This window comes from the organism of the source record quoted next, unplaced genomic scaffold (assembly GCF_019419815.1).
Source record: "Pyrus x bretschneideri cultivar Hongxiangsu unplaced genomic scaffold, Pyrus_bretschneideri_v1 Contig57, whole genome shotgun sequence".
Taxonomy (NCBI): Eukaryota; Viridiplantae; Streptophyta; class Magnoliopsida; order Rosales; family Rosaceae; genus Pyrus; species Pyrus x bretschneideri.
This window is the reverse complement of record NW_025999795.1, coordinates 1,070,774-1,091,657: the sequence shown is the minus strand read 5'-3', so window position 1 is coordinate 1,091,657 and position 20,884 is coordinate 1,070,774. Positions and strand designations below refer to the sequence as shown.

At 37.6% G+C, this 20,884-nt stretch overlaps 2 protein-coding genes across 2 annotated transcripts; one reads left to right on the top strand and one right to left on the bottom strand.

The window, feature by feature from the left end:
* Positions 1-43: 43 nt before the first annotated feature.
* Positions 44-4,792, bottom strand: LOC103964361 (WD repeat-containing protein 91). Its single transcript, XM_009377292.3, has 16 exons — positions 4,703-4,792; positions 3,929-4,334; positions 3,722-3,844; positions 3,301-3,442; positions 2,858-3,153; positions 2,698-2,753; positions 2,438-2,532; positions 2,211-2,313; positions 2,001-2,095; positions 1,864-1,926; positions 1,549-1,624; positions 1,313-1,421; positions 982-1,094; positions 779-837; positions 552-660; positions 44-421 (listed from the first exon to the last, which is right to left on the bottom strand). Exons 2-16 carry the CDS (start codon positions 4,317-4,319, stop codon positions 287-289), a joined length of 1,965 nt encoding a protein of 654 aa, XP_009375567.1. The 5' UTR covers positions 4,320-4,334; positions 4,703-4,792; the 3' UTR covers positions 44-286.
* Positions 4,793-16,829: 12,037 nt separating this feature from the next.
* Positions 16,830-20,834, top strand: LOC103964353 (G-type lectin S-receptor-like serine/threonine-protein kinase At5g24080). Its single transcript, XM_018651664.2, is given in 6 exon segments — positions 16,830-17,438; positions 18,011-18,426; positions 18,429-19,364; positions 19,449-19,629; positions 19,811-20,264; positions 20,374-20,834. Coding segments are annotated over 6 exon segments (2,703 nt in total). The 5' UTR covers positions 16,830-17,064; the 3' UTR covers positions 20,716-20,834.
* Positions 20,835-20,884: the final 50 nt, after the last annotated feature.

The following is a 20,884-nucleotide window of genomic DNA, read 5'->3' as shown; positions in this document are numbered from 1 at the left end:
ATCAGATATTCCTATCCAAGTTGCACCCTAGCCGCGTGTAATATAGTTCCAACAACAATCATATAAAGTTCAATAAAACAGGGCATTTCCCAGCCCCAAGGGCAAAAGATGAGTGCATCAAAGAATTGCTATGATCTATGAAATCTGTTCAATGATTTACACCAACATACGAATACAAGACACATTGCTCGGATGAAAGCCAGAACGAAACCAGTTCAAACACATTGCGAGTGAACTTCATTCAACGTCAGGCACACTAAGAACACGAAGATGGAGTCAGAAACGTTTATGACAAAGATGTCACTCGGACAGAGTTATCAGCTGATCCTGTTAAGAAGATGGGTAACGTCGGGTGCCAATCTACAGTAGTTATGGCAGCACTGTGTGGGAGAGTTCTCAACCCATTCGCATGACCCCGGACCTGAACCAAGTTAATGAAACAAAAAATTGTGTTAACACAAAGCATCACCTAGATCTTCAAAACACGACAATCAGGAAACGCTATACACAACGAAGCCACTCAGACACACGTACGGAGAAGTGAGAACAACCTGGTATATGGGTGCTCTTACATAACCGGATGTGACCAACAGTCTCCTCCCATTGGCATCTAAAGCCATTTCATGTCTGCAATTTTTTGAGCTCTCGGGGTCACAGAACCTATGGATGGATGGGAGCAGAGCAAATTAATCAGGTGTGTGGCGAAATAGTTTTGTTTGACAAGACTGCAGTGTAACCGATATCTACTAATAATATTGGGATGCCAAAGAATAAGTACCTGCTACAGTTCCTTGACCAAAGGATTTGACCTTGGTTTTGCAAGCTCCATTCAAACACCTGACACCGCAGCAACAGTTCTATTAGGCAAAATACTTTTGGGAGGGCAAAATCATTAGACCAGCTGCAGTTCAACTAATAACGGTGACAAATTTCAAATTCTCTAATCAAAATTTGGTGCAAAAAGGAATGTAAAGCACTTGCCTTTCCATCTACTCCCAAACTGAAAATACTTGTCTCATCAGGCCCGAAAAGAATGGAGCTTATAGCAGAGTCATGTGCAGGCCAACCGGTTATTTGTAGACAGGCAGACATATCTTTGGCTTGTTAAGGTATTCATATATGTAAGAGTACATGTACATATGCAGGCAAGCTAAGCTATGTAGAAGGGGGGGCACCCATTTGCGATTCTATTAAGACAAGGGCTTGACCATACAGCTAAAATGCCCTTGTTCAGGGCGATAAATTTAGCCATATTGGAAAATAAATAACACTGAAGTAATGCAAAAGTGTTAAAAAATATATGTGAGGATACCAAACATGTGAATCATTCCATCAGTTGCAGTGGCCGCTAAAATTTTGCCATTGTGATTGAAACTGAGGGATGTTATTGCAGGTGGATCTTTACCAAGAGGAAGAACTGTCTTCACGAAACCCAAAAGATTATTAAGGAATAAAATTACCAGTGCATTCTCAGAGATGAAAAAGACATAAAAGTTTAAGTTGCTATATCATGCATATATGATCTTCTGGTGCAAAGAAAGGACATACCATGGCCTTCCACGTCTTCATGTTCCACACGGTTAATGAAGCAAACCCCATATTATCAGCGTAACTTGATCCGTACCTACAAATACAATAAAAGTCCTAATACTGACATTCATGAAAATTTAATGCCCAAGCCCACATACAGAGACATATATGTGTGTAAGTAAACTGTAAGAAGAATCTTTCATGATCAAATTATAATCATTCACAGTGTTCATACCATACTTCAGTTGAAGACGATTGTTACAATACAGGCCAAGAATTTGATCAAACACGGAGGTATATGGACAACATGATAAGATTACATAAAGAACATACCCCTTGGATGCTGCTGCAGTAACAAAAATTGGCTCTACAGGGCTGCACTTTATATCCAAGATACTGTCACAAGGGAGAAAAAGGTAAATAAGAGCACCAACAAGTACACAATAGACCCAAGTAAAAATAGGAAGAACCTAGGAAATTCTTCACTCGTGCTAAGATCACAGACAACTCTTTTTGCATCGACATTCCATGCTTTAATGCCTCCATCAGCAGTGCCTATGAGAAGCTTTTGTCAAAAGAAAAAAAACACTTAAACTAGATATTTCCAATGTCAAATAATCAGGTTAACATTCCAATGCCAAGCCATATCTGAGTGCACTTTGAAAATCTAATCTGCATACCAATCGGTCAGATTTACACTCCCAGTCAAGTGACATAATCTTGGCTCCACAATAAATGGTTGCATTTCTAGATGACGGAGTTGATGAGTCATACGTCCATATCCTGTTTAATGAACAAATACAGATTATGATTTGAAATCAGCCAATGGTCAAAGAGTTCAGAAATCAGCCAATAGTCAAGGAGTTGAACAATAAATATAGCACTTCGTAACTATAGAAAAAAATACCTTACTGTGCCATCTTCAGAGGCGCTGGCTATATTGTTTCCAGATGCAGAAAAACGACAGCGAGTTATTGGACTTGTGTGGCCCAAAAATGTCTCCTAAGAACAATGATGATCTGAAAGTTATGGAGTCTCCAATAAAACATAAACAACTGAAGCTGAGGAAAAGTATCAGAAAAAGCGAGCAACAAAACTACAAAAGCACAACAAATTGAATATGAGCTTGTAGCATCAAGATCCAATCATGCCTTGGAAGAAATTTACCTGGAAGTCAACCTTAACTTCAGGGAAGTCTTCTACATGGCTTTCCCTGCCATTTTCTGCAATCATATTCCATAGTTACTTAACAGATAATCTCCATAACAGCTACTGCACCATCCCCACTACACGAAGGAAAAATAATTCAGTCATAGAAGTTACCTACCAGTATAGGCGCCATCCTCGAACAGCTGAATACTATCAGCAGTTCTACCATCTCTCACGCGAGGACTTGACTGAGAACTTAAATTAGGATCCGACTTAGATATGTTAAATTCTGGTCTACTTCCCATGTTTCCAGCAACAACCCAATCTGGATCCACCTCTGCTTCTTCTATTTGAAAAGTATCAGGAGGGCAATTTTCCTGAGTATCTTTAGATATAAGACGATTTTGCTCATGCACTACACTTGATGAACTCCTGGTTCGTTCAGTGCTTGCATCGGCTACTGATGAACAATTACTGAGTTTCAAAAATGAAATAAAGGAATAAGGAAAAGAGAAAAACATGATAGTCTCAAAATACTGACGAACCCTAGCACCAAGTATATACAACTTATAAAACGTGACACACTCAACTCTAAAGGATTGAAACAATGAAAAACGTTACCTTCTTAACTGGCATAATTCACCATCTTTTTCCTCCAACAAAGCCTGAAGTTCAGACAGCTTGAGATTGAGTTGCTTGATGTCTTTTTTCAGACGGTTGACAGTAGTCTTCTCTGAACTGATTTTCAAAAGGGCTGGCATGCGTGATTTAGTTAAGGGAATTTTCTTCAAACTTAGATACATTGCTCAATAAAAGGGGACAAACCAATGCAAAACTAACCTCGTTTTCACTTGAAATATACAAACTCAAAATAAATTAGAGCAAGGTTGATACAAACAAAACTGGTGTTCGTATGGTAGCTATGAAATTCTGATAAATCAAAAGTCTATGGAGTTGGACGCAATAATTACCAAGATAAACAGCCCATTCTCAAATAACAACATATATAAAAATGAAAATAAAAAACAATTTTGAAGGATATGAGTACCATTGAAGATCTCACTAAAGAAATTCCTCACAGATAAACGCAAGGCCTCGTACCATTCCTTTGAAAAGTATATACGAAACTCAGGATCAGAGTTTGGTTTCTTTACATATGGAATGGCTGCATCACACATATGAAAAGGTAAATCAACGAAAGACAGTAGCTTAATCATACCAAAATAGAAAGACAAAAAGACAAACCCACCAAACCATGCAGTCCAATCCTTGTCCCTTTGCAACAAATCATTCCCATTCATTCCAAAGAACTCTAAAACTTTGTCCCTCCTCCCTGACTGGATGGCATTAACAACGTAGTACCGTAGAATTGACACCTCCAATTTAGAAAGAGTAGCCAAAAGTACGGTCTCGGATGATGAAGAGAGACACAGCTTGAAAAAACTGAACAGGCCAACTAACTTATCTGCCTGAAACTTAGGTACATACACTGAGAAGATTAATTCCATTATCCTATCCACTTGAAATCCTTTACCAATATCCGTAGATAATTCGGAATCAAAAGTTTGCAAAGTGTTGGTGAATCCTCTAAACACAAGAAACTCCCTCACAAGCTCCTCAGCATACTGCATATTCTCCATCTTCCCCAGCTATGTCTACAAACATATAAAAAATTGCATCTTTCACTACTTATCACTATAATTTTTTGACCAAGAATTAAAATATTTAGTTTTATTTAAGAAATACTAAAAGATTGCATTTTTCACTACTTTTCAATGATTTTTTTACAAAGAATTTAACTTTTTAGTTGGGAAAACGCAATTTTCATTAGCTTTACATCACATTTTTTTTCCCGGAAACTAAAGGGTGATCAGGGAGTCCATAAAAGCAGTTCATAATTGAAGTTGTGTGGCAATTGGTATCAAGTTTGGAGCATAATAATAAAAGGGAAAAGGGGGTTAAAAGGGATCTAGGGTTTATAGAAGTTGAAATTTCAGGATTTTTGGGGAAGGAAGAATTGTACCTTGCGGAATTGCAGAGGACCCGGATGGAATTTGCAAATTACAGCGAGCTGGAGGGGAGTTCGATTCAGCTTTTCCAGTCCCAGGTGGAGTGAGATTGGCGCTTAAATTATTACTACTGTTATCATTGTATCGTTGAAGCCCAAACATGTTGGGTTTGAGCCCAAACGTAGTCAATTGGGCCAATTTGTATTTGGGTGGGCCTTTCTAGATTATCCTGTTATTATTTATTGCATTAGCTCGACAAGAGACACGAGACAATTAAGATACTAACTAGTAACTAGTTATCCTTGGTTATATACCAATTTCTCCCTTGTTATGATGACCATGTTCTTTTCCAAACAAAAAATTCATTTAAACTTGGCATATATAATAACGGAGGTGCTATTTGCATTTCTAAAAAGTCATCAAGTGTTTTCTTTAGTGAAAAAAAGTGTGAGAGAAGAAGTGCAAAATAACTATTTTAGACTGCTAATAACATTTTTTACCTGTTAGGATTCTGGCGAGATTTGTCAATTATATTCTATACAATGATAAAAAAAAACCTTCAATAAAATTATTTAAATACACAAAATCGACACACTTGTTGACAATTTAATATGATTACCATTTATTCTCCAACACCGTAAAGTCTATCAATTTCAATAAAAGTCCACAAACTCAACAAAAATCCTTCACTCCAAAACTCTAGAAAATTAAAAAAACCAAAAAAAGAGGAAAATGTCAAGATGCAAGAAACTTCAAAGCAGTTTCTTGTGGAGAAGTCGGCGAAGTCGGCTTATTTCTTTCTAATCCATCGAAAAGAGAAGTCTATTCCTCTTGCTACAGCCTTGAAATTTCGTAAGCCAATCTTCTTTTATGATTTGAAGCTAATGAAGACTTAGCACAAAATCAAGACATTCTAAAATTCATACAACCGTCCCTACTTAATAGGATAAGGCTTAACTGTTGTTGCTGCTTAATCTTCTTTTATTATTCTGGTACTGTAGCAATATGCATTAAGGTAAGAAATCGTGTTGCTAACTACTAGATTACATTCAATTTCTACGACCGTCATCGGACCACCATGCAGCCAACCCTAAAACAACATCATCATACTGCATGATAAACGAAGCGGCACGCATACAACTGAAATACTGTGAGAGCAAACAAACTCAAAGTTGTGAAGTAAATGCAAACTTTGCGCTTCAAGAGCTTAAAAACATCAACTTTGACAGTATGACACTCTTTTAATTGTATGGACACGTGGCTCTTAGGAAGTGGATGCTTAGCGTCGTGTATCTTCTTGTACATGAGGTCCTGCTCCATATAGTTGATATCAAGATGATACTGTACTCGGTAGAACATTGTTACGGCGTCTAGGAAAGCCATGAAGAATATTATTGAGGAAACTAGTATCATGCTGAAGGGCACCCACCATTTGATCCTTCTACCGGAATCCAAACCACTCGGCGGCTGTGACGACGAAAACCCTAGGAAAAATAGGGCTTGCAGTATAAGATAACTGATGGTTAAGTTATGAGCTCTTGTCTCGTGGTAATGGACGCGTTTTTCTTGCTCTCCATTGATGGTCTTTAACTCCTTGAAGCTTTTCTCTAGCTCTTCTAACTTCATGGTTAGATACGTACAAGGGATGTTGTGAGTACTTGTAAATTAAGCTCTAATGTAAGCAGCACTTTTGCATTGCATGATTGATATATATGTTGCCCCTTCGACTGTGCCTTCGGAGCATTTTCCAGTTCATTGCCGAGCATTTGATGAATGACATGATTATTTATTACGCGGTTTCTCGTCGTTATTTTAATCAAAGTCTTGAGTTTCTTTGTTTGTATAAGCAATTAGTCGTTGCTAGTTTTTTCTGAGAATATTTGTTTAATTGACTGTTGTTGACGTGGAAGAACAATGTTTTCGTTAAGTTTTTTTTAAAGTTGCACATTAATGGCAGGAGAAAATTTATAGTGATTAATAAGTCTTAAGTAACATCTAAACTCAAATGGATTGAAGTGCATGTGAGGAGGCCCATGTGGTTTGGTCTAGATGATTAATTAAAAATATAATTAAAGACTAGGGCCTGGGGCTCTAATGACTTTGTATTTATTTATTTATTTTTTTTTTAAAGGAACTTTGTTTTTAGGAGATTAATTAATTAATTTTTTAATTTTTGGATTGATTTAAACTGTTGTATTTATTTGAATTTGAAACAAACAGTTACACCTGTTTTGAAAAGGCATCAGGTGCCTATATATCTGAAGAACCTTCCTTTGCATTCTTTCTAGGTCATTTTTGCAACCCTCTTCCATACAAACTTCTTAGAAGAAACACAGAGAAGTTATCCTATGCATAACTACATGCACTGAGTAGAGATGCAATTATGTTTCAAGGACATTGCAAATCCAACAAGTTTATTTGTAGAATCCGTTAGTTTATTGCATTTTTATAATTTCATTTTCTGTGATTATATATGTTAAATTTCAGGTAGACGGGCTATGGGCCCACTCCAACAATACTGATACTGTCCCCACTTGGCCACCTGCTCAATCCGTCAGGTGTGGGGTTATATCACAAAAGGCCTCAATGTTAGTTAGAGTGGGGTAATTCTATTTAAAGAGCTTGTTCTCAAGCCTTCTGGCCAATGTAAGACAAATGAATTCTAACACTCCCTCGCACGTGAGATCCCATTTTATGGGTCACACGTGAAGTTCCATAGATCGGCAACCACGGGAGCCAAGCCGGGGCTCACCCGTTCGCGTTGGGCCAATGCACGTGGCATCTTTTGGCCTACGTGGAGCCATGTCAGGGCTCACCCATTTGCGCGGGGCCAAATGGGACCCACCCGTTCACGTGGATGTACAGATCTGTCCCCTGCCTCTGATACCATATTAAATTTCAGATAGACGGGCCATGGGCCCACTCCAACAACACCGATACTATCCCCACTTGGCCACCTGCTCAATTCGTCAAGTGTGGGGTTTTAATACAAAAGGTCTCGGTATTAGTTAGAGTGAGATAATTCTATTTAAATGACTTGTTCTCAAGCCTTCTGTGGCTGATGTGGGACAAAGGAATTCTAACAATATATACAAACAGTCCGCTCGATTGGGATCCAAGCAAGAGCATGATGATGAAACAAATCCTTAATTTGATGGCAAGGATTATGTAAGAAAAGACTTGGTCATTCCGCTCTATGCAACATAGATACAACGACCCGTTGTCGCTATTCGGCCCTGCTTGTCCAGGCGCATCGTTCGTGCCGCCACTGCCTCCCTCTTTCTCCCGATTGGCCATGATGCTGCTGATGCCACCGTCACTTTTCCCCTTGCGCTTGCCGCCGCGCCGTTTGTTCGCCATGCTAGCTAATTGCTAATGGTTGAAATCTATATATCCACCTAAAAGCCCTAGATAGTTAGAGTTTCTTAGTTGTCATGTTTGACGCTTTCCTTCTTCCCATTGGTCTCTAAATACATGTGAGAGCGACGTCTTGAATAGCTCTTTCTTCGTCCAAATATACTTTGGCAAATTATTTTACTTTTGTTGGTGTGTAACCCTTCAGCCGAAACTTGGAGTCAAAGGAACAATTCAAATGGTTTGTTTTATAGTTGTTTTCAGTTTAAATCTGAGCCATTGGATCATAGTCCATGTGGCTGCTCTCTCTTGTATCTAGCTTAAGTGATAGATTAAGACAAGTGATATCATCTCATTGGGTGATAGCAATTAAGGGCTGAGATTGTATTTTCAGTTTGATGAGTGAAGGATCTTCCTTCCTCTTCCATGTATAACGGTAACAAACCACACATGCTTTGTATGTGGAATTCCATAAATTAATTCCATCGTCATCTCTGCAAATTCTCTATCATTCTCTGGTATTTTCCAGATTTTGTATCGAGTCTCCATTGAAGAAGCATATCGAATACACACACACTAACAACTTTCACTTGACAGCAAGCAGAGATCTCGTTTTTATAATTCTTCAGTATTTGGAGGAAGACAAATACATGGAGACTGTGAACAGCTTCTACTTTAGCTTCTTTATTTTCTTTATTTTTTTTCGTTTGGTGAGAAAAAGTTTAGGCCCGTGAGTTTCACGACTTACAGAAGGGATCTTAGCCCCTTTTTTTTTTATTTTTACAAACTGCCTATCAAGAGGGATTACCAACTCAAACCTAGGCCTTGTTTTCAAAAAATTTCTTAATGATGTTGGGGCAAAAGTGGAAGTAAACTGTTAAAGGAATGATTCTCTCCCATAATTATTTCATCAGAAAAAGAAAAAAATAACTATAATTAATGAGCAATCCAAGGAAAACTAAGTTTATAGATAAAATTTTGTAAACCAAACGAGAAGTTGATGATTGCATTATTATTTAAGCATTAATAAACGTATTCATTTCTATTTTGTCTACAAATTCAGTATTCCTAACATACTCATAATTAATTAGTAGGATAAGTGGCAAGCTATGATAGCATAAGTAATGTGGGTAGAGACACTGAGTTTTGATAATTTAGATATAGAGAAAAGGAGGAAAGAAAGAGAGAAATGTGTGCCCCCACAAGGAATGGGGATCCTTTCCGGATGCTCTTTATGAGGATATGGAGATTCACATATCGTATCTTGTTTATCATATATCGTGCGGTCAAAAATCATTTTAAATATTTTTATTTTAAATTAAATATAAATAGTATCTGATGAAAATTGATCACACAATATACAATGAACGGACACAATTTGAGGATCATTAGGATTCTCATAAAAAAGATCCTGCCCCAGAAGGATCTATAATGTTGTGTCAGCATCAGTAGTTAACCCCACTTTTCCTTTGAATCAATTTTCTTCTTAAAAGTTCACAAAGATGATGTTTTATTTTTACATTTTTTTTTTTGCTTTCAGATTAAATAAATAAATTCAAACAGATTCGTGCATGCTCGATTAATTTAGAAGCTGGATTTGACTACGAGCTTAATCAAAATTATATATATACCAAAAGAGAAAATGAACTGAAACACTGTTTATTCGACAATGTTCTTCCATTTTTACCCTTTAGTTGCTCTTCAAATCTTGCTTTTTAGGTTTATTACACAGTAAAAGGACGGTTTTAACCCTATGTGTCCAATAGAAGTCTCTCGACTTCTTCCTCAGAAACCACAGAAATCCAAAAAAGGAAAAAACTGTGCTCTGCAACACGATTGGCAATTTCGATTCCACTTCGTGAGATCTGTTCGATCTTTGCTTCCAACGCAGAGCTCTCTTCGTCCACGACAACTCATCAGTCCACCTCAACGTCGCGTACGCAACAACTAGCACAATCGCAACCAGCAACGGCACCCAAGCATTTACCGTCGCCTGGGAAGAACAGCAGTAGAACCCATTTTGCTAAAGGTAAGCAATTTATCCTAATTTAGAATTCAAAAGTTCTTTACAAAAGCAATTTATCTTCTCAAACACAAAGGAAATTGGCAAGTTATAGGGTATAAAAAATTCTGATAAAATCCGAACAAGGAATTTAGGTCTTGGTATTAAGGATTGTTTTTGGTTGTGAAAAAGTTTGATTGAAAGAGTTCTATCAAAAAGAGGTGAAACGCTGCTCAATACCTGGTATGTCTATCTATACGTGATTTTGGGGGTTTTGTGAGAGAATAGGAATTATGCGAGCATTTGATTTTTATTTATGAGATTTCTAAACAATATTATAAATACTTTTGAGATTGGGAGACAAAACCCACAAATTCAAATCAGACCAAAAATAAATAAAAATTTAACGACTTAAAGATCAAACTCCAAAAGGGTATTAAATACAAGGCTTATTTGATCAATTGGATGTGAAAATTTTGAACTTTGAAGAAGCAAAAGAGGAGAGTTTTTAACTAAGCAGAATCATCCATGTATTAGTATGTTAATTCTTTTGTACCGAAAAAGAAATTACTTGGGAAGCAGAAAGTTGCCACTTTTATTATTTAAATGACGGTATGCAGGAAAAATCCTTTTTTGACGCCATATACTGAGGAGTTGATTACACTACAGTATTCTATAACTAGCTTTGAAAAACAACTTTAAGCTTTGATTATGTGTTCTCATAACCTCCTGCTCTGTAAACTATCTGTGTAGGTTTTAAAAAAGTTTAGCTTCTTTTTCGTGTTTTTAATTTCGCATTACGCCTCAAGATTTGTGCTTGGTTTTCAACGTCTGTTTCTGTATCAAAATTGAGTTTATTTTGTTTGTAAGAATCAGGTGAGAGTGGTAATGGATTATAGTGAGATTTGAGAGAGTTGGAGTGGATTATAGTGAGATATTTTGGGTTTTGAAGTTAAAAGTTGGGTTTTAATTGCATACCAATTGCTGCATGATATATTTTGCCATATTGGCAAGATATTGTGCCAATGAGTATCTATCTTTTAAAATTGGCACATGTTAGATCCCACATCACCCAAGGTAGAGGATCATCTATGTCTTATATGTACATGCTCACCTCCTTTAGCATGAGGCCTTTTGGGAGCTCACTAACTTCGGAGTTCATCGGAACTCTGAAGTTAAGCGAGTTCGCACAAGAGCAATCCCAGGATGGATGACCCACTGGGAAGTTCTCGTGTGAGTTTCCAAAAACAAAACGTAAAGGCGTGGTCGGGACCCAAAACGAACAATATCGTGCTACGATGGAGTCGAGCCCGGGTTGGGATGTGACAATTTGGTATTAGAGCCAATCCCTAACCGGAAGTGTGCCAACGAGGGTGTTGGGCCCCTAAGGGGGGTGGATTGTTAGATCTCACATCACCCAGGGGAGGGGATCCTCTATGCCTTATATGTACATGCCCACCTCCTTTAGCACGAGGCTTTTTGGAAGCTCATTGGCTTCGAAGTTCATCAGAACTCTGAAGTTAAGCGAGTTCGCACGAGAGCAATCCCAGAATGGGTAACACGTTGGGAAGTTCTTGTGTGAGTTCCCAAAAACAAAACCGTGAGGGTATGGTCGGGGCCTAAAACGAGCAATATCATGCTACAGCGGAGTCGAGCTCGGGATGTGGTGGAGCCCGGGTCGGGATGTGACAAGTTAAATTTAGAGTTATCTTGAAAATATTTGTAGTACTTTAAGCAGTCTTGAATATACCCATAACTTGGCAGTTTAATTCTTGTTTGAGCTGTCTTTGGCTGATTCAATGTCATGTGGTTGGAACTACTGGTAATGTTTTGAAGGTACAAGAAGACACATAATAGAACCTGAATGGGAAGAAGAAAGAAGAAAGCTAGCTTTTCAACCGATAAGCTAAAATCAATCCCCTCAATCTCCTCATCGGCGGTGGAAGCGAGGACCACCAGGTTCACTTTCTTAATTTCATCTTCATTTTTGCTCTTTTTAGTCGATTTAAGAAATGAAGAATCAGAAAACATTAAGCACTCTAAACGGTTGAGCAAATTAAAACTGAAATTTGAGCCTATTTGAGAGAGTTACTTAGTGAAGAATGCTTACTTTTGTTACCTAAAGGTGTTTATAAAGAATATGATGTAACATATAGTATTAACAACAAGCCTATCACAACATCCCACAATCTGTCATAATCTCGGTATACCCTTTTTTCCCTGATATCACGTGTCCTGCAAATTAAACTTAATTTTTGGTGCAGATTAATTAAAAATCATGCTCTGGATATACATGGGAAATTGCCAAACAAGTTTCCATCTATCCCCAAGTATCTGTTTTTTCTCTCTGTTTATGTGGTTTTTTTTTTTTTTTTTAACAATTAGTTTGTTTACTCTGCTCTGACTTTAAAAATAGGATCCGAAATTTACACTGCTCGGTAATCTATAAACATTGAAAACAATAAAAGGTTAGCAGGCGAGATTAAATGGTTAGCAATATTTGCTCTCCCTTCCAATTACATGCAATCAGCTTTTCAAAATCGACTTTCATCTCATGAAATACCTTTTCAATTCCATTCCATACACTGAAAATGAAACTGAGAGCAAGAATCGAAAACATCATTGCTAATTTTTGGTCTGTACTATGAACTATACAATTTTCAAATTACACTTTATAGTAGTTACTTTCATTAAAGCTGAATTTTCCGACGAAAACAATACAAATTAGAATATAATAGATTTTCAGCCAGCAAGATTAACTTGCAAATATAATTGGATCTGTTTTCATTGCTCAAACAAAGTCACACACAATTTGTAGTAAGCTAAAATTCGTAAGCATGCTTTTGATTTCCTAACTGTAGAAAAAACACTCGTATTATATTCTAATTTATATGTTCCTGGCTGAAAATTCAACTTTAAAATAGTCGATTTCGTTCACCCTCATCCAAACAATTCTCTCATACATTTGATCCGAATTAAGAATGAAATGAAATTGACTGAAAACTGAAATATGGATTACAACTTTTCCTTGCGTATTAGACCAATTTGGTTTGAGCGTGATTGAGTTGATTGGTTTGCATATGAATGATTTTGGTAATTTGGATTCATATGCGATTTAAGGTTTAAACTTATTCGTTAATATCATCTGTTGTTCCAACCATACATATTTTGTTTTTCATTTTTACTAAAACTATCAAGTTCTATTTTTTTAAATTTGTAACATAGAAATAAAAAAGCCTGCACACAAGAAGGTAAAAATGAAGTTTTGAAATGCAATGAAAAATGATGTGAGAACTTGCGATTATTTTTGCTGCATATATAGAAATGAACAACCATAGAGTGGGATCACGTACTTTGTACAACCAATCTTTGAAAAGTTGATTGGTCAACCAATATGTAGTTGAAATTGTTTAGCTTTCTATTCATTGCCATTGTCTAATTTTTATGTTATTTTTATTTTATTTTTTCTGATCGAGTTTTGATGTTACATTGTATTTATCAAAAAGTTTGGGGAGGGTTTAGACCAGTTTTGAGAGGATGATTTCAGCATAAGATGCTCACTTGCGAACTACCTCAGCACAAACCTCAGCCTATAATACTATTCTATTATGTCGCAATCATTGTATGCTGTCTGCAACTATAGTGGTGTTCTGAATATAAAACTAGTTTTGTTGTAAGATAATTATCAAAGTCGCAAAGATGTAATTAGGTTCTAGAAGGGCAGACCTGTTATTAGCATGTATTCTGGGGATGTTTTACCATACAACTAATCAAGGATTTATCATATTTTTTACTTTCTCATCATGTGATCATGTACCTAGAGTTATAAAAATGGGATTTGGATCCTCTTCTGAGCTTAGAAATCTAAGCCTCCTGATCAAATCACATGGACCGTTAGATTTTGATCCAACGGCTACAAACCTGAGATCCTCCTAAAAGTTATAATAATTGCAACCGTTGGATCAAAATCCATCGACCCATGTGATTTAGTTGGACGCTTAGATTTCTGAGCTTAGGACAGGATCCAAAGTCCATAAAAATGTATGATAAATATGTGGTTATACCCATTAATCTTTGCGTTTTTCGTGTCGGGTAAATCAACACAAATTTAGGGGTAGGGGGGGGGAAGTAAGACGTTTATTAGTGCTTTAAGCCTATGCATATAGAATAGGGTGGAAAAGAAAAATACCGAAAACAAACCGAACCAAAAAATTTCCAAAACCGAAACAAAAAAATCTCAGACCAAAAATTTCGAAAATTTCGGTACCCAATCCCAAACCGATACCGAAATTTTGGTAGGGGAATCAGTCTCACATTTTCATTCGTTCGGTAATCTCAAACCGAACCGAAATAAAAAATATATATATTTGGAATTGTAACAGCCGTTGGATTTAATTGAGATTTAATCCTAACCATTGAATCCAAATAAAACCGTCAGTCTCTCTCTCGACCTCACCTCACCCTACTCTCTCATCTTCACCGATTTCTCTCGATGTCTATCCTCCTTCTTATTTGTCGTCTTCCAATTTGGCCACTTCACATAAGTGACTCACCTCTCTCTGTCGATTGACCTCTCTGATCTCTCTCTCGACTTTTCATCCCTCACTGAAAAACATGTTGCAGGAATGGCAGCAGCTCAAGTGATAGCATCGTCAATCCTTACCAAGAGTTTGGCTTTGTTTGAAAGACTCAGACCTTCAAGCCTTAAGTTAACTCAGTCTCAGACTCTTTGTCTCTTTGTCACTCCTTCTCAAATTCGAAGCTTAGTAGCCACCTATCCTCTCACAATTTGACTCCGACAAACCTCTCCACTATGGCCACCACCACACCTCACGACCTCATCCTCCACCACTAATTCTCTCTAGTCTCTCTATGTGTGGGGTTTCGAATTAAGGTTAGGGTTTTGACTGGGGTTGAGGGTTTCAAATTGGGGCTTAGGGCTTCGAATTAGGGGCTCAGGTCAAGAAGAGGATGCGGGTCATCTACCTATCTCTTCACTATGTCATCTCTCTCGACCACCGATTCACTGTCACTTTCTCTGATTTCAATTTGGGTTTTTAATGTAGGTTTAGATGATTTCAATTTCAATCTAGATTATGTGAATTTTGATGCAAGTTCGATTTCGGGAAATCCCGAAATACCAAAAATATTTCCAGAATCCCGAAATTTAGTTCGAGACCAGTTGTTGGATTCTTGTCCCGAAAATTTTTGGTTCGGGATTTGGTATACCATTTTCAGTTCGGTATCCCATACCAAACCAAGCTGTAGAAAAAACGACCTTCAAATCTTCTGTATCATGCCTTTGTGCCATATAGGATGCATTTTTACTCACCACCATCAACAATATGGTGTATGCTCACCATGCACCTAATCATTTGCTAAGTGTCATTGCACTTAACCTTGATTAAAAAAAAAATTCAAAATTAAAAATGTAACATTTAATGTGAAAATTAACTAGAGTTAAGTAAAATGACATACAACAGATGGTTAGGTATGTGGTGAGTACAAATCATAGCATAGTACGTGGTAAGCAAAAATACTGCATGCCAAATAAATGTCAATCTCTTATATTTTGACATATAATCCCTAAACATAATGGCGCTAACTTAATAAAATTAGAAAAAAAAAATAATAATTCAGAAAATCCAAAAGCTCCCCCAACCCTATCGGCCTCCTTTCCTCTTTTCTACCTACATTTTCTCTCTCTTTCTATGGAACCAAATGTGATATTGAAGTTGTGATGCTGAGGGAGTGCGTTTGGCGGTTTCTTGGACGAGAAGTGGTAGTGAGATAGCGTGGGGCGGTGGTGGATGTTGAGTTTTGGGAGAGGTGATTGTGGTAGAGCAAATCTGGTGGTATAGCTAAAAAAATAATACCATTTGGAGCTGGACAACCAAGAGGTCCAGTGAGTAAGCACCGATGAGGATTTTAGGAGGTACCATAGAGATCGTGGTGAGCGATTCGGGTGCGTGGATCGAAAATTTTTGCAGGGCCGCTTCATTTTGGAATTATATTTAGGCTAAGCTTGTGTCTTATTTGGGTTGAGTTTTCGTTCTTGATTAGATCATATGTAACCCTAATTTCTATATATACTCTATAAATCGAACCTTAAGGATGGTTTATTTTGTAGTGGCAAATTTGTGACAGTTTTGTGAGAGCCAGTTTGTAAGTTTGAGAGTTAGAGAGCAGTTTGGGAGAGTTCTCCATTCTCGTTTGGTTTTGTTAGAGTTTGTGCTTCGCATATACAGCAGACTTCCGTACCAAACTACATAAATCTCTTGTGTTTTATTTGAAATTGTTTGTTTTTAGTTTTCGCCTACGACTTAATATCCAATATTGCTCTTAGAATCGTTTGTGTTTGAGATGGAGATAAGTTTGAGCCCAAAGTAAAGAGAAAAATCATAACCACCAGACAGTCCTCCACTTGTCTTACAAGAGATTACATTACAAAACTTTTTGTTCGAAAAATCAACCACACAACAAAACTTTTTGTTCCAAAATTTCAACAAGAGATTACATTATCAAATGGACAAAATGTTTGAAAACAATACTCGAGCTTTCAATGTCAAAACCTATTTACATATGAATTTCAACATACAAAACTTTTTGTTCCAAATTTCAACAAGAGATTACATTATCAAATGGACAAAATGATTGAAAACAATACTCGAGCTTTCAATGTCAAAACCTATTTACATATGAATTTCAACATACTTTGAATTTTAGGATCCGAAAATGTTATAATATGAGCAAAGACAAAATGAACTTGATCATTCACCATCTACTTTTTTATCCATCCCCACTGATATATGGGTGTGAAAGCCACAATTTATATATTCTCATGCAAATAATTAGAACTCCGAACTCATAGTCCAGTATCCAAGACCACACTGCATTCATTCACCACGTACCCCAACATCCAACTGCGCCTGTAGGCTGACCAAATACTGGGGCAACTTTTTTCAAAATTTAGCTCACCCACCAGTACTTAGATGTGTCATCATTTCTTAAATTTCTTCGATGCATGAAAGTCTTCCTCTCCCTCCCGGTTCCACAAATAGCACAGCCACCTTTTTTTTTTTTTTTTTTTTCCCTTGTTCTAGCGTAATCAGCTTTTCAACAAATAAGCTTCCAAAGGCAATGGCCTCTACTTATTTTTCTACTTATTTGGTGGCACTGTTCTTCTTGGTTGTAGCTGGGTTTGATACCTGCTCGGCTAGCCGGATTGGTTTGGGTTCGAGGCTGTTGGCTAGAGAGAACCAAACGTTCGTCTCAGATAATGGCACATTTGCTTTAGGGTTCACTCCAACGTCGGACGATGACTACAGACTTCAACTGGCAATTTGGTTTGCGGAGCTTCCCGGAGATCGAACCATAGTATGGTCTGCTAACAGGTTAATCATCCAAAGCCTCCTCGTTTTAATCCCTTGAAAAAGCAAATTGACAAAACTAGATCTTAACCAGTAGATCTAGGTCCATAAATATTACGACAGCAAATATATTTCTCTCTTTATGTGATTTCTTTTTATTTTTCATTGAATTATAACTTGCTTAATAATTTTTTAAACTTGTGTCCATGAATAAGTCTCAGTTAAGAAAGACGAATGAAAATGTTATGTTTGACTTACAAGGCTAGTGTATTTTTATGTGTAGCATACTTTAACTAGTCCAAGAATAAAAAATATCTTGAAAAATTAGTTGAAGTGATCAATTTACAAATGGCATTTGTTGAAATGATCTGATTTTCCGATATCTGATCGATATGTTATCAGTCCTTGACTTTGATCCATCATTTTGCCGAATATCTTGCATATAGAATGTTGCATATAAAGTGAATAATTAATAGACTTCGACTAATTAGAAGAAGTAAAAAAAAAAATCACAAACCAGTCCCCCCATCTCTAGTCTTTACAATAGCTTTTGCAGGTTGCAAATTTCATTTTGTCTCAATCATCTAAATGTATAGGAACTCAGCCGTCTCCAACAATGCAATCCTAGAGCTTGATACAACTGGAAACCTTGTCCTCACGGATGGAGATGCTACCACGTGGACCTCAAACACCTCCGGCGCTGGTGTTGAAGGCGCAACATTGCAAGAATCTGGAAACTTTGTTATCTACAATGATGTCAAGGACCCTGTGTGGCAGAGTTTCTCACACCCATCTGACACTCTCCTCCCAAACCAACCTCTTTCAGTCTCTTTAGAGCTAACAACTTCGAAGTCCCCCTCACATGGTGGTTACTATGCACTCAAAATGCTTCAACAACGCGCTTCCTTAAGCCTTGCCTTGACTTACAACGTGCCTGAAACTTTATACAATTCCTCCCCTGAATCATACTATAACTATTCTTATTGGAACGGACCAGACATATCAAATGTAACTGGGATGTTGCAGCGGTTTTAGATGAAGCAGGCAGCTTTGGAATTGTGTATGGGGAGTCATCAGATGGAGCTGTTTATGTGTACAAGAATGATGGTGATAATGGGGGACTATCAGCAGCATCAAACATATCAACCAGATCATCGGTTCTTCGAAGACTGTTTCTCGAGAGTAATGGGAATTTGCGCTTGTATCGTTGGGATAATGATGTTAACGGGTCAAGGCAATGGGTGCCAGAGTGGGCTGCAGTTTCAACACCATGTGACATTGCTGGAATTTGTGGCAATGGGATATGTAATTTGGATATGAGTATGACTAATGCTTCTTGCACATGTCTGCCGGGGACTTATAAGGTATCTGGGGGAAGTCAGTGTTTAGAAAATTCATCACTTATCCGAAAATGTGAACGGCAGGGTAATTATGGGCCATCCCAGTTTAGAACTTCAACGATGCAGCAAACCAATTACTATTTTCCAGAATTTTCAGTCATAGCAAACTACAGCGATGTTGAGAATGTAACAAAATGTGGAGATATTTGTCTAGCTGATTGTGAATGTGTTGCTTCTGTTTACAGCCTTGATGACGAAAGTCCATACTGTTGGGTCTTGAGAAGCTTGGGTTTTGGTGGCTATGAGGATCCTGGTTCCACTCTGTTTGTGAAGATTAGGTCTAATGGCTCAGAGGGCGATGTACAAGGATCCGGGGAGTCTTCAAAGGGGTCTGGTAACCGGCGAACAAAAGTTTTGGTTATTCCTATTGTTCTCAGCATGACCTTCCTTGTTGCCCTCCTATGTCTTTTGCTATATTACAATGTGCATAGGAGGAGATCCTTGAAGAGAGCACTGGAAAGCTTAGTAATCCTGTCTGGTGCTCCGCTGAATCTTAGTTACCGCGAATTACAAATTCGTACGTGGAATTTCTCACAGCTTCTTGGAACTGGTAAGAATGGACTCTACGTATAATAGTAATTTGCTATTTTCTTGTAGTGTTGGTTCTGTTTGGTAATTATATGCTACTTTTCAGGGGGATTTGGGAGTGTTTACAAGGGAAGCCTTGCAGATGGAACTTTGGTTGCCGTAAAAAAACTTGAAAGGGTTCTGCCACACGGGGAGAAGGAGTTTATAACCGAAGTGAACACCATTGGATCCATGCATCACATGAACTTGGTTCGTCTATGCGGGTACTGCTCCGAGAGCTCACAACGGTAAGCAATAACTTTGAGAAACCTAAACACTCCTCTCTGTATTCAAAAAGCTAGTAATGGTTCATAAACAATCTTAAAATGTCTGTAGCCAATGACACATGGTTTTATGAATTCTAGTAGACATTCAAAGATGCTACAGTTGATTGATCTAAAAACAGAACATATTTTCTCGTGCTGGCAGGCTTTTAGTTTATGAGTTCATGAAAAATGGGTCACTGGACAAATGGATATTTGGCTCAAATTATCCCCGAGACAAGGTGCTAGATTGGCAATCACGCTTTGATATAGCCGTGGGTACTGCACAAGGAATTGCATATTTTCATGAGCAATGCCGAGATCGAATTATACATTGTGACATCAAACCAGAAAACATTCTGCTAGATGAAAATTTCTGTCCAAAAGTTTCCGATTTTGGACTAGCTAAGATGATGGGAAGAGAGCACTCACAGGTTGTTACCATGGTCAGAGGAACAAGAGGCTATTTGGCTCCGGAGTGGGTGAGTAACCGTCCTATAACCGTCAAGGCTGACGTTTATAGTTACGGTATGCTTCTTCTAGAGATCGTTGGCGGTCGAAGAAACCTGGACATGTCATTTGATGCAGATGACTTTTTCTATCCTGGATGTGCTTTTAAGGTATAATAGAAAATTTCTTAGAATTCTTTTTCTTGTGCAAAATTTTTGTTAACCTTCAAATCTTGCGGAAACTTTGGTTTTATGTAATGACTTTCAATCATGATTGTAGGAGATGACAAGTGGAAATCCCATGAAAGTTGCAGATAGGAGACTCGAAGGAGCGGTGGAAGAAGAAGAACTCATGAGAGCCTTGAAAGTTGCCTTTTGGTGCATCCAAGATGAGATATTCATGAGACCAACAATGGGGGAAGTGGTGAGAATGTTGGAAGGATCAGTTGGCATCAACATGCCACCAATGCCCCAAACGGTTTTGGAGTTAATTGAGGAAGGCCTAGATCATGTGTACAAGGCAACGAAGAGAGAATTCAATCACTTCAGCTCCTTCACCATCAATACCCATCCTTCTTCATCTCAAGCTACATGTAGTAACTCCACAATGTCCCCTAGATAGTCAACTAGAAATCGTGTTATAACTGACCATATTTAGTTAGTCTTGTACGCAAGCTCAGTTATAGTTCATCAAAGTTGACATTCAGTTACTGCATTAATTCATTCTTTTACTCAAGCTCATATCATTCATTCATAAAAACCGAGGAAATTAATAGTATTGGATTGCGTAA

Excerpts from the sequence above, each read along its gene's own strand:
- LOC103964361 (XM_009377292.3), bottom strand. The coding sequence starts at position 4,319 with ATGGAGAATATGCAGTATGCTGAGGAGCTTGTGAGGGAGTTTCTTGTG. Across the intron at positions 1,422-1,548 it reads TGAAGACGTGGAAGGCCATG|ACAGTTCTTCCTCTTGGTAA; the intron begins GTATGTCCTTTC and ends GGTTTCGTGAAG. Across the intron at positions 838-981 it reads GTTTGGGAGTAGATGGAAAG|GTGTTTGAATGGAGCTTGCA; the intron begins GCAAGTGCTTTA and ends CTGCGGTGTCAG.